Source organism: Microdochium trichocladiopsis (genome assembly GCF_020744255.1).
Source record: "Microdochium trichocladiopsis strain MPI-CAGE-CH-0230 chromosome Unknown B0I36scaffold_1, whole genome shotgun sequence".
Classification (NCBI taxonomy): Eukaryota; Fungi; Ascomycota; class Sordariomycetes; order Xylariales; family Microdochiaceae; genus Microdochium; species Microdochium trichocladiopsis.
Genome location: NW_025763544.1, coordinates 3,134,799 through 3,145,015, shown reverse-complemented (window position 1 = coordinate 3,145,015; position 10,217 = coordinate 3,134,799). Strand labels below are relative to the sequence as shown.

Below are 10,217 nucleotides of genomic sequence, written 5' to 3'. Positions count from 1 at the left end.
ACATACGAGGCCCTGGCTTGCAACAACCCCACCAGCAGTCGAGCTTCACGTTAGCCCCGCTATCACTTAAAGCTATCCCACCTTAGCTCTTGCAGCTCCCTCGTCGAGCTTGCCAACGCCGCCGCGATCTCGCATTTCGGCAGATACACGACCGGTCAGTACTGCAGCGAGATGGCGCCTTCGGTTGTCTACCTGCCCGATGGCCAGTACTTTACGGTCCAACCCGTCTTCTCTGGGCTGTTCTTCAAGCTCAACGATGCTCAGCAGAGCTCCCACCCAGCTCCCTATCCCGCAGGGTGGACTGTAGTCCTGCACAGCGAAGACAATGTCGAGAACCATGTCGACGGCCTGACAATTCAGGATGACGACGATGAGGCGCGATCAAGACGGAGTCACAGCCACAGGTACAGCAAGCCGACGTTGCAGAATGACACCCTTTTCATTTCCTCCATCTCCAACCCGTCAAGCACCGACCCGCCTGCCAGCGCGTCACGCCAGATTGCTCTCATGCTGTGGATCACTCTCTATTGGTACTTCCACCAAACCGAGCCATCGCCTTACACGGAGACCAAGTCGTCCCGTGCGACACCTCTCGAGGCAAAACCTCGAGGCGATTGGCGAATCCGCATCAAGAGAGACGGCGTCCTCCGAACGCGCAACATGATACCCAAGCTCGAGAGAATGGGCCTGATCACCTCAATGGACACTTCCGTCGGCACCGGACCTGAAGCTGGAACACAAGGCTGGGACACGATGTATGTGACCCGGAGCGTATTCTGGCAGATACCCAGCGGGCTCTTCCTCTTCAATTTGCAGACTCATCGGCAAAATTCGATTCCTGGGTCGCCGCTGCCGACAAGTCGCCCAACGTCGCCTGTGCGAAACGAGGTGGCCCAACAGAACATCAACTCCGCGAGCCATGCCCATACTCACCACCTCAGCGTCGACTCGATTCAACTGCCACAACCAATCACAAGCACTCCCACATTCCCAATAGGGCCATACTTCTCGCCTTCGAGACTACCGACATACTATCCACCACCACCCCTGCGGTACACTGTCACGGGCGGAGTACGGCACCCCATTCGTCCGAAGCCTCCACAGATGGGCGAAGTCTTCTACGCGCGATACATTCCCAGTACCGGAAAGTACCTATCGATCCGGGTTGCCTCATCGTCGCCTCGGCCAGTCAATTACTTTGGCCCAGTTGCGGATGCTGAAAGAGAGCATGCCCATCTGATGAACTTGTCAGACACATCGCTGATGCAAATGTGGCTGTCCAACCCTCGAGTCTCCAAGTTTTGGGGAGAGTTTCACGCCGAGTTCCTCACCAATGCGCTCAAGTCGCAGCACTCTTTCCCTGCTATTGCCATGTGGGATGGAGTACCGTTTGCCTATTTCGAGATTTACTGGGTCAAAGAGGATATTCTCGGCCAAGCACTGGGCCATGAAGTGGGCGATTTCGACCGTGGGTTCCATGTGCTTGTCGGAGAGGAGTGGGCTCGAGGAAAAGTGTCGTTATGGATGTCTAGTCTCGTGCACTGGGCGTGGCAAAATGATTACAGAACCTCGAATGTGTGGCTGGAGCCCCGGGTGGACAACCACAAGTGAGTGAAATGTCTCGGAGAAGAAGTGAAGCGTGGTGCCCCGTACTGACTTATACTGCACCACAGGTTCCTGCAACGGCTGCTAGAGAACGGCTTCGCCAAGATCCGAACCGTGGCCTTCCCTCACAAGCAAGCATCCGCATGCAGACTGAGCAGAGAAGCATGGGACGGCCCAGCAATCTGACCCTGGGGTTGCCAAGGACCATATCCTTACGAGGTTAGGCCGCTGTACTACTCTGCAAGTGCAGCCTCGGGACCGAGCCGTTCCCATGCCCGACGCTAGCGGCGTACGCACTATGGTGGGGAAGTGCGACTGACGCCATTACCACATCACATATGTATACACCTCGTTCCCAAACGCAACTGGGCAACAACCTCAGCTTTGCCACAGTTGACACTGAGAGTTACTTATATATCTTATGGCTTAGAAGAACCCTGGATCCTGTATCCCATCATTTCCGCACGATTTCATTGTGCGCGCTCAAAGCTGCAGTCATTGACGTTGTAGGCATCCCAACGCCAGGAGATTGGTTCACGAACAGACAACATCAACATGACGACTTGCACAATCCTCGTCGTAGGCGCGACTGGGCAACAGGGGTCGGCTGTCATTGATGCACTGGCCGAGCTTGCTCCAGCGGCACCCGACAAGATCAAGGTGCTTGCGCTTACACGGAACGCCTCTTCCCAGAAGGCACAAGCACTAGCTACGAAGCACACTTCTTTATACTTGGACGTGATCGAGGGCAACGTCCTCAATCCGGAGCCAATCTTTGACGCGCACCCCGAGATCCAACGTGTCTTTTCATTCACCAGCCCGCCGAATGAGGTGCCCCAGGCCACGGCACTGATTGATGCCTCAATCAAGGCGGGCGTGTCGCACTTCGTCTTCAGCAGCGTGGAGCGAGGCGGCGACGAAAAGTCATGGACCAACCCAACACAGACGCCGCACTTTGCGGAGAAGCACGAGATTGAGCTCTACTTGCGGGATCAGTGCAACAAGCACAAGACGGATGCTGAAAAGGGCATGACTTGGACGATACTGCGTCCCACGGCTTTCATGGACAACTTCAACCCTACATCTCCGTTTGGGGCTGCCTTTGCAGCTCTCCTCAGCACGATGCCGGCCTCACAGAAGTTGCAAGTTGTCAGCGTGCGCGACATTGGGCGATTTGCTGCCAAGGCATTGCTGAACCCGAAAGCATTTGCAGGGCGAGCGATCGGGCTGGCCGGAGACGAAATCACGCTAGGCGATGCTCGGGCGACCTACCGCAGAGTGACTGAAGGGCTCGAACTACCGCAAGCCTGGTGGATTGTTGGCAAAGGTCTCCGATGGGCGATCAATGACGTTGGAAGAATGTTTGATTGGTTTGAAAGTGACGGCTACGGAGTAGACATCGCGGCGCTTCGCAAAGAAGAACCCGAGCTGCAGGACCTTGAGAAGTGGCTCAAGGAGAGCAGTCGTTTCGATTGCGGCCTGGGAAAGTGAGGTATATAAATGCGTCAGAGCACGCAAATTCAGAGTTTCAGAACTTCAAAAGGATATATGATCCAATATACTGGCTATGCACGAAACGCTACTCTCTGAGGCCGAGTGTGATTGTTCGGCCAGTATTCCCGCCGAGATTGCGTGTGGGTGCCATTGCAATTGCGATGGCTCAGCACGTCCGACGTCAAAGCAGCCTTGCCCCACCGGACTCGCTTCAGTCGAGCCCACACTCCCGCATATGCAACATCAAGGACGACAACGACAACAATAACGAGGGCCAGCGCCCGGCGCATTGTCTCGGAAACAGTCCGCCGTAAACTGCCAGATAAGTCGCGCCATGATCCAGTTCGTGGCTGTGGGAGCGTGTTATTTGGACACAATCCTCGAGTTAGTCCAGTCGCTTTCTTTCCCATGCTCTGATACTCCCGTGCAAACAGTGATGAGGCTATGTTTCCTCACGCATCTCATTGTTGTGACATGTCAAGGTTGCTATAATATGCTAGACATCCTGACTGATCTAGCCCTATATCCTCTCTTTTGTCCACAGGACGACAGAGTTCTGTTATCATAACTGACGCTGAACCGCACGATAGCGTTCCTCGCTTCGTCCAGGAGGACGAGAAGCTCCGCGCCACGAGACTCACTCGCCGCAGGGGCGGCAACTGCGCAAACACGATCGAGGTCCTGCAGCAGCTCGTCGGCCTAGCCGCTCAGGGATCCTGCGTCGGCGCCACTGCCGAACTGGGAACAACGCATGTTGAGGAGATTCACCGTCGTCCTCGTCGTAAAGATGGAGGTGAACAAGTGCCAAAGGCGCAGATTCGGAGCAGTCTAGTCTCCGTGCTGCCTCACCGAGCATCTTTGGCTGTGCAGCTCATCGCGGAGTCTCTCGGTTGTGCTCCGCCTCCAGATATCGAGGCGGGCCACGCCACCAGCAGCGGCAGCGGCAGTGGAGATGTCAGAGCTGTCAGTGCTTCTTCCAGCAGTGGTGATGATGACCACGGCATAAACCGCTCGCAGCACGTCTCCCTCGAGCACTGCATCTACAGACAAGACCACCAGGAGCCGGCCTCGTCGTACATCATCCGCAGCCAAGAGAATGGTTCTCGCACGATCGTCAACTACAACGAGCTTCCCGATATGACTGTCGCCGAGTTCCGGAGTGTCGCGGATGCCATTGCCGGGCAGGGGCATGAGATGTGGTTTCATTTCGAGGTCTGTCTTCTTCAGTCTCGTCTTTTTCTATTTTTCACTCTTTCTTGCAGCTCAACGCGAATGTTGCCCGCATGATTTTGGAATCGAGCGGCTGATTTGCATTCACGCCTCTATTGCAGGGACGGTCACCAGCGATCACTCTCGACTGCATGAGATATATCCGTGCCGCATACCCTGCCGCACGCGTGAGCGTGGAGGTTGAGAAGCCGGGCCGGCCCGGGCTGCAAGAGCTTGTCCCCGAGGCTGATGTCGTGTTCTTCTCAAGAGGATGGGCGCAGGTACGTTGATGAAGATTTTAAACCCCCCCCCCCCCCCTGGTACTGGAGGGATGATGCAGGCCGACTTGATAACCAAAGAAAATAACGAGAACGTGGACAGGATCGAGGATATGAGGATTGTGAGGCCTGCGTTAGGGATCAAGCTCAACATGCTCTAAACGCGTGAGTGGTGCTCCCACCTTGGACCCTTTTACCTTTGGTCCTCTGACTCTTTGGCCATATGGTGTCTTACAATGCAACTCCTGCATCTTGTCTTCAACGGATGCTCGAGAGCATTGATAACTAGGCCAAGCATGTTGACGTCCTTCTTGAAATCTTCAGCACAATGCTCTGCTGCACGTGGGGCCAGACGGGCGCAGCAGGCATCGAGCCCAAGACGAAGACATATGCGCAACGAGGCGCATGGGTTTCCGACGAGCCTTGCACAGTCGAGTAAGTCTTTGTCTCTCTCTCCCACGAAAAGAAAAAGAAAAGAAATACCAGAACCGGAGGTCATTTCTTGGTTTCGATGGCGCAGCTTCTTGCGATAATTTGGGACTTCATTAATGACGGCATATCGGACATAGCACGATCGGAGCAGGGGACACTTTCATGGCGGGCATGCTGTACGCCTGCCTGGCCCACGGGGAGGACTGGCCCTTGGGTAAGAAGCTAGAGTTCGCAAATGAGCTGGCGGGGAGAAAGGTCGTCCAGGAGGGCTTTGCTGGGCTGGCTGAACCGATGAGTGGATGGTTGTGATACCCTCGCCGGGGTTGTGCTTAATAGCTGGCGTTACGCATATATAAGCACCCTCGAGACGAAACGGTTGGAAGCTTTCGGAGGCACTCTTTGAGTATTCATGTAGGCATTCCAGCCACAGTCGAGGTATTTTCGACTCGGATAGTAACAAGAGTTTCAGTGCAGACACGGAGGCCGATTGGTTATACTGCTGCTGCCGTACTCATATGCACGACGGTGTGCGGGGGAGGTCTGCAGCTTCGCATACTTTCACGCGGAAGAGGGCACTTCTTTAGCACTAGCAAGGCTTTTGAAGATGTTCAATGCATTCGCAATTGTTCCACCACGGGCTGCTAAGTGACTGCCGGCGTGAGTTGGTCTCCAAGTCCAAACCATCCTGTGCTCGCCCTGGACGAAGAGACAGTCTACCCAGGAAACCAGCTAGCCAATACTCCAATGATCATTGGTCCCGTGGATGAAATGATCCGTCCCTTGGTATTTCAAGACTTCAGGCACCATACCTCCTTTCTGATCGCCGTGATGGCCACCCCAAACGCTACTTGTCCATGCCAAGATGACTGAATAACATTTGCCCTCTTCGCTAGCCTTGTACAGAACCCCAGGTAAAGGGTACGAGGACACGCAGCGAGGGACAGTGGATGGCAGCAGAGACGGCGTTCAGACCTCGGTGTCCTCGTCCTTGCCGTCCTGGACATCGTCGTCCATGTCGTCGAGCTTGACCTTGGTCTCGAACTGCTCGTCCTCGTCCTCGGACTTCTCTTTCTTGCTGTGTGAATGATGAAGAGCGAACTCATGTCAGCCTACGGGTTTCCCTTTGAACATTTGGCGGGTACATGGTCAAGTGTTGGACCCCCACAACGATGACAACAGGACGACATGGCAGAGGCAGAGCATGAATGGAGGGCATTGTGACTTACGCAGCAGGCTTACGGCCACGCTTCTTGGTCGGGGTGCCGGCGTCGGGGCCGGGGGTGTCGGTCTTGCGCTTGCGACCGCCCTTGCTGGCAGGGGTGGCAACGGGCGTGTTGGAGGTCGAGGTGGTGCCACCTTCCTTGCGCTTGAGCTTCTGGATGTGCTGTCTAGTTCAGAGTCAGTGACAAGGGTTCGATGGGGCCGTAAATGCGGAAGAGAGAAATGATTAACGGAAAGGCAAGACGACGGTCACGGTGAAGGTTATGGCGAAGCATGGGAGACGGGAGGGGTCCTAGAGTTGACCGAGCCAGGCATGATGATGATGAAGAAGTGAGGAGGTCTGTCAACGCGAAGCTTCGAGCATACTTTGCTGCGCTCCAGTTATACACATAGCCCTGGGCGGCGACCTTGGTCATGATGCGAGAGACGTCGTCATCACTGGGGCTGTAGTTGTCCATGATGGCGATGAGCAAGTCCGAGCGGGTCTTGTCATTCCAGATGGTACGGCCGCCTGAATCGGTGGTGGGATTGTTGGAGTCGGCCATGGTGATGGAGCCCGATGAAAGGTATGAAGATATTGAGGGATGATGGTGCTTGTGTGGCTATGTGGCTGTGTGTTGTTGTGGGGAGAGGCTAGGTGTTGAGGAAGGATTGCCAAAGGGATAGAGCTGGACTGTCTGACAACAAGGGGAGAACTCGTGCACACCAAATCCTCAGGCAAAGCAGGTGTTCTTGGTGAGTGCAATGTGAGAGAAGAGTCAGACACAAAGGCAGAAGCAATCTCACTTGAGCTTGCTGCCTCGCCCCATGAACTCTATGGTGTGATGCATACCGGAGCGCTTCAAAGGTCAAGGTGTGGCCCTTGTCCGTCATGATGGCCGCAATCTTGTGATAATCCTCGCCTGTAAAGCTGCCAACGCTGACGAGCGTCTCGACGAGGGACGAGAGCAGTGCGGGATCATCCCACTTGGAGGACTTGGGAGGCATGTTGATGGTTGCTGTATCCTTGTGGTGCGGACGGTGGGTTTTTTGTGTTTCTTGATGATAGGGAAATGGTGCGAATTTGCTGAAGAAATGAGAGGTGACGGGCAAAGGAAGAGACTGAAATCAAGCCCGCTGTTGTGGAGGAACAATGTTACCGTAGTGATGCTCTAGGCACTTGCCACAAACCACGCGGAAGACTTGGTTCGACCAAGGCAGAAACCGAGCTCCGTTCGGCTTGCTGAGCTGCCAGAAGGGCTTGCTGGCCTCAAGAGTGCATACCTAATGGCATTTGCGCTTGTTTCGTGGCCGTTGGCAGTCATCTCAGCCGCGATCTTCTCAAAGTCGTCCGATCCGAAGACTTTGAGTGACAGCAAGGCCTTGAGGAAGACCTCGCACACTGCCGGATCGTCCCACTTGCCAGGCATGATGAGGTTTTGGTTGATGTTGCAGTGGGCCTTTGTGTTGCGTATGTGTTTTTGTGCGTGTGAGGGGAGCCGCTGTCGTGGAAAACAGTAGGTTGTCTGAGGTTTTGCATTCGCCCAAAGATTACCACTATGAGATTTGGGCACCCGCCACTGCGCTGGCACAAAATCGTGGCTGCGGCATGCCCGAGAAACCAGACGGCCAGGCACTTGCTCCGTGCTTTTCGGACCTCAGACAAAGGGGAGGTTGAAATGACAAGCGTGACTAGCGAGAAATCAGACGGGCTTACTTGAGAGCACTCTCGGTAAAGGTGTAGCCCTTTCCCTTCAGAGTGTCCATGATGGCAGTCCACTGCGGCGGACTAAAGCTGATGCTGTCGGCCATGGCGCAGAGAATGTCCGTGTGCACCTCGTCGCTCCAGCGCTGGGTGGTTCGCTTGTCGCTCATCGTGTGTTTCGGCTTGTGAGACAAATGAGAGGAGGCCGAGTGCAGTTGCCTGTGTCTGGTGGAGGGATGTGCCGTGGGTGTTGAGAAGTTGTTGTGTTGAAAAGGAATGCCAAGTTGTGGAGGCAGAACTGCGTTAAGAATGCAAACGAGGAAGACTTCTGAAGATCTGTTTACGGCTGTTTTGCCAACAAGCGTTGCTGGAGATTTGTTTTTGGGCTCGACGCCTGGTAGCGGGCCCAAACGTATTTTGGTGCAGCCACCCTCGCCTGGTAAAAACAAGGTCAAATTTCTTTCACATTCAGAAACCACATGCGAGACCAAGGAATTCAATGAAGCATTGGAGTTGTCAGATTAATATAGAAGTGACAGAGGTATCAAAGGGTATTGCAGCAGGCAGCACACTGGCGTGGATCATGCTCTGCTATGCATTCCAGAAACTCCAAACGCCTAACAGAAAGGAAAACACTTTCAAATATAGACTCGTGCTGCTCAGCCCAACTAGCACGAAGAAAGCCGCAATCTCAATCGACATGACCCTCGAAGGTAGTTTCTGTCGGCGTCTCCCAGGATGGAGACGAAGCATTTGAGACAGCAGCTATCTGTCCATCCCCGGCTGCAACTAGTGTAAGCACAGCATCCTCCGCGTCATGGTTTGATGCCACATCATCTTTGTCTGCCCCAGCCGGATGGGTTGATGGGTCGATCTGGCTGAACAGCTCTTCCTCCTCGTCATCGTCTTCCAAGTCGTCTGCGGATTCTTCTTCGAGCTGACTAGAGGTCAGAGTGACGATAGTGCCAATTATCTCGTCACCGTCAACGCGTTGCCTTTTAGATGGCGGCTCGTCTTCCCCTGGTGCGTCATCGTTTTCCGTCATGGGCGCCGGTGGCGGACGCTGTGTAGATCCATTGGTCTCATAAGAAACCTCAGATTGGGGTTCCAGATGCATAGGCGCTACAGGTGCAGAAGGCGGGCCGTGTTGCGGCAACATGTAGCTGTAGCTCGGCTGTAAGGCTTGAGGAGGGCCGCCGGGCGGTGCTGGTAGCAGCTGACGGGGCCCTTGTGATACTACAGGAGCAGGAACTTGCACAGATGCTACTGGTTGCCCATCTGCGGGTTTGACGGCTGCATTCTTGCGAGGTCGACCTCGCCCGGGCCCAGGCCGGCGGGTAATGGGATTCTGGGAAGGATCATGCTTGAATGAGCCATCTGGGAGCAGGTTCGCCGCCGTGGCAGCTTTGTGCTGGGCTCTGCGCAAGCCCTGGAAGTGTTGACTAGTAAAGGGGAGTCAGTAACCCGATATCTGGTATGAGATTTAGATGCAAGCGTAAAAGGAAATTTGCAGCAATTGAGAGCCTTTCTCTGCATTGAGCTCGGCAAGAACATGCAATTTGGGATGAGACATAGCGTACGGAGGAAGACCAACAGCACATGGGAACGTGTTAAAAGAAGAAAGCAAACTCACCGGCACCCTTCATTGGTAAACCCGTACCGCATCATTCGCATGGTATTGCCAATGGTCGACCATTCTGCACCAGTAATGACACCAATGTTCTTGACAGACAGGATGGTGAAGAACAGGTCCTTGTCGGCCCTGTCGCCCCAATTCTTGTTCATGGTGAACTTCACCAAATTATGGGCGTGCCACTGATGCCAATGGCGTAGTGTTAAACTCAAACCCGGTGGGTGGGCGGATGTGGATGGCTGGGCAATAACAATTGTTAGGCGTGGGTGAGTGATAATTGTTAAGGGATAACCTGTGAGAGATGGGCAAACGGGGTCGCGGCATAAAGTTAGTGCTTGCTAATTGTGGCAGGCAGACTGCAGCGCCACAAGGTGTGGCTGAAGCTGGAGGGACGAGTGTGGCTGCCATGGTGCCGCTCAGGGTGTGCTGATGCCTGAGACAGGGCCAGCGGCTGCCTGGCGCAGGGAGCCCACTGGGAAAGAGGTCGCAGGGACCTCAGGTGACTCACGTGCTTTGGCGTTGGGGTCGCGAAGAACCTGGTCGCACAGTGCCGCCCCTGGCCCCGCCAGGACGCGTCTCCCAACCACTTTCTTTTCAATGGCGCGGACGCTCCGGCTCGTGATCGTCACCAAAAAGTCCGCACCCCCCTCCAAGATTGTTC

The 10,217-nt window shown here is 54.8% G+C and overlaps 5 protein-coding genes across 5 annotated transcripts; 3 read left to right on the top strand and 2 right to left on the bottom strand.

Moving 5' to 3' along the window:
• Window positions 1-171: 171 nt before the first annotated feature.
• Window positions 172-1,791, top strand: B0I36DRAFT_233801 (acyl-CoA N-acyltransferase; the record flags this gene model as incomplete). Its single annotated transcript, XM_046149254.1, has 2 exons — window positions 172-1,607; window positions 1,674-1,791. The coding sequence occupies 2 exons, from the start codon at window positions 172-174 to the stop codon at window positions 1,789-1,791; spliced, it is 1,554 nt and encodes a 517-aa protein (XP_046018619.1).
• Window positions 1,792-2,160: 369 nt separating this feature from the next.
• On the top strand, window positions 2,161-3,096 carry B0I36DRAFT_235009 (uncharacterized protein; the record flags this gene model as incomplete). The annotated part of the gene is made up of 1 exon (XM_046149370.1): window positions 2,161-3,096. One exon carries the CDS (start codon window positions 2,161-2,163, stop codon window positions 3,094-3,096), a length of 936 nt encoding a protein of 311 aa, XP_046018618.1.
• Window positions 3,097-3,313: 217 nt separating this feature from the next.
• Window positions 3,314-5,652, top strand: B0I36DRAFT_310992 (Ribokinase-like protein). Its single transcript, XM_046152318.1, has 6 exons — window positions 3,314-3,483; window positions 3,690-4,311; window positions 4,431-4,589; window positions 4,690-4,751; window positions 4,911-5,021; window positions 5,156-5,652. The coding sequence occupies exons 1-6, from the start codon at window positions 3,434-3,436 to the stop codon at window positions 5,325-5,327; spliced, it is 1,176 nt and encodes a 391-aa protein (XP_046018617.1). The 5' UTR covers window positions 3,314-3,433; the 3' UTR covers window positions 5,328-5,652.
• B0I36DRAFT_310984 (uncharacterized protein) lies at window positions 5,653-8,176 on the bottom strand. The gene is made up of 3 exons (XM_046152317.1): window positions 7,936-8,176; window positions 6,245-6,406; window positions 5,653-6,093 (listed from the first exon to the last, which is right to left on the bottom strand). Exons 1-3 carry the CDS (start codon window positions 8,091-8,093, stop codon window positions 5,985-5,987), a joined length of 429 nt encoding a protein of 142 aa, XP_046018616.1. The 5' UTR covers window positions 8,094-8,176; the 3' UTR covers window positions 5,653-5,984.
• A 438-nt stretch (window positions 8,177-8,614) lies between these two features.
• On the bottom strand, window positions 8,615-9,708 carry B0I36DRAFT_344287 (uncharacterized protein; the record flags this gene model as incomplete). The annotated part of the gene is made up of 2 exons (XM_046156246.1): window positions 8,615-9,365; window positions 9,557-9,708. 2 exons carry the CDS (start codon window positions 9,706-9,708, stop codon window positions 8,615-8,617), a joined length of 903 nt encoding a protein of 300 aa, XP_046018615.1.
• Between the last annotated feature and the right edge of the window lie 509 nt (window positions 9,709-10,217).

Coding starts and splice junctions, on each gene's coding strand:
- B0I36DRAFT_310984 (XM_046152317.1), bottom strand. CDS start 8,093: ATGAGCGACAAGCGAACCACCCAGCGCTGGAGCGACGAGGTGCACACG. Junction 6,407..7,935: donor TTTACCGAGAGTGCTCTCAA/GTAAGCCCGTCT, acceptor ACTCTGAACTAG/ACAGCACATCCAGAAGCTCA. Junction 6,094..6,244: donor CGTGGCCGTAAGCCTGCTGC/GTAAGTCACAAT, acceptor TCATTCACACAG/CAAGAAAGAGAAGTCCGAGG.
- B0I36DRAFT_310992 (XM_046152318.1), top strand. CDS start 3,434: ATGATCCAGTTCGTGGCTGTGGGAGCGTGTTATTTGGACACAATCCTC. Junction 4,590..4,689: donor TCTCAAGAGGATGGGCGCAG/GTACGTTGATGA, acceptor GAACGTGGACAG/GATCGAGGATATGAGGATTG. Junction 4,752..4,910: donor GCTCAACATGCTCTAAACGC/GTGAGTGGTGCT, acceptor TGAAATCTTCAG/CACAATGCTCTGCTGCACGT.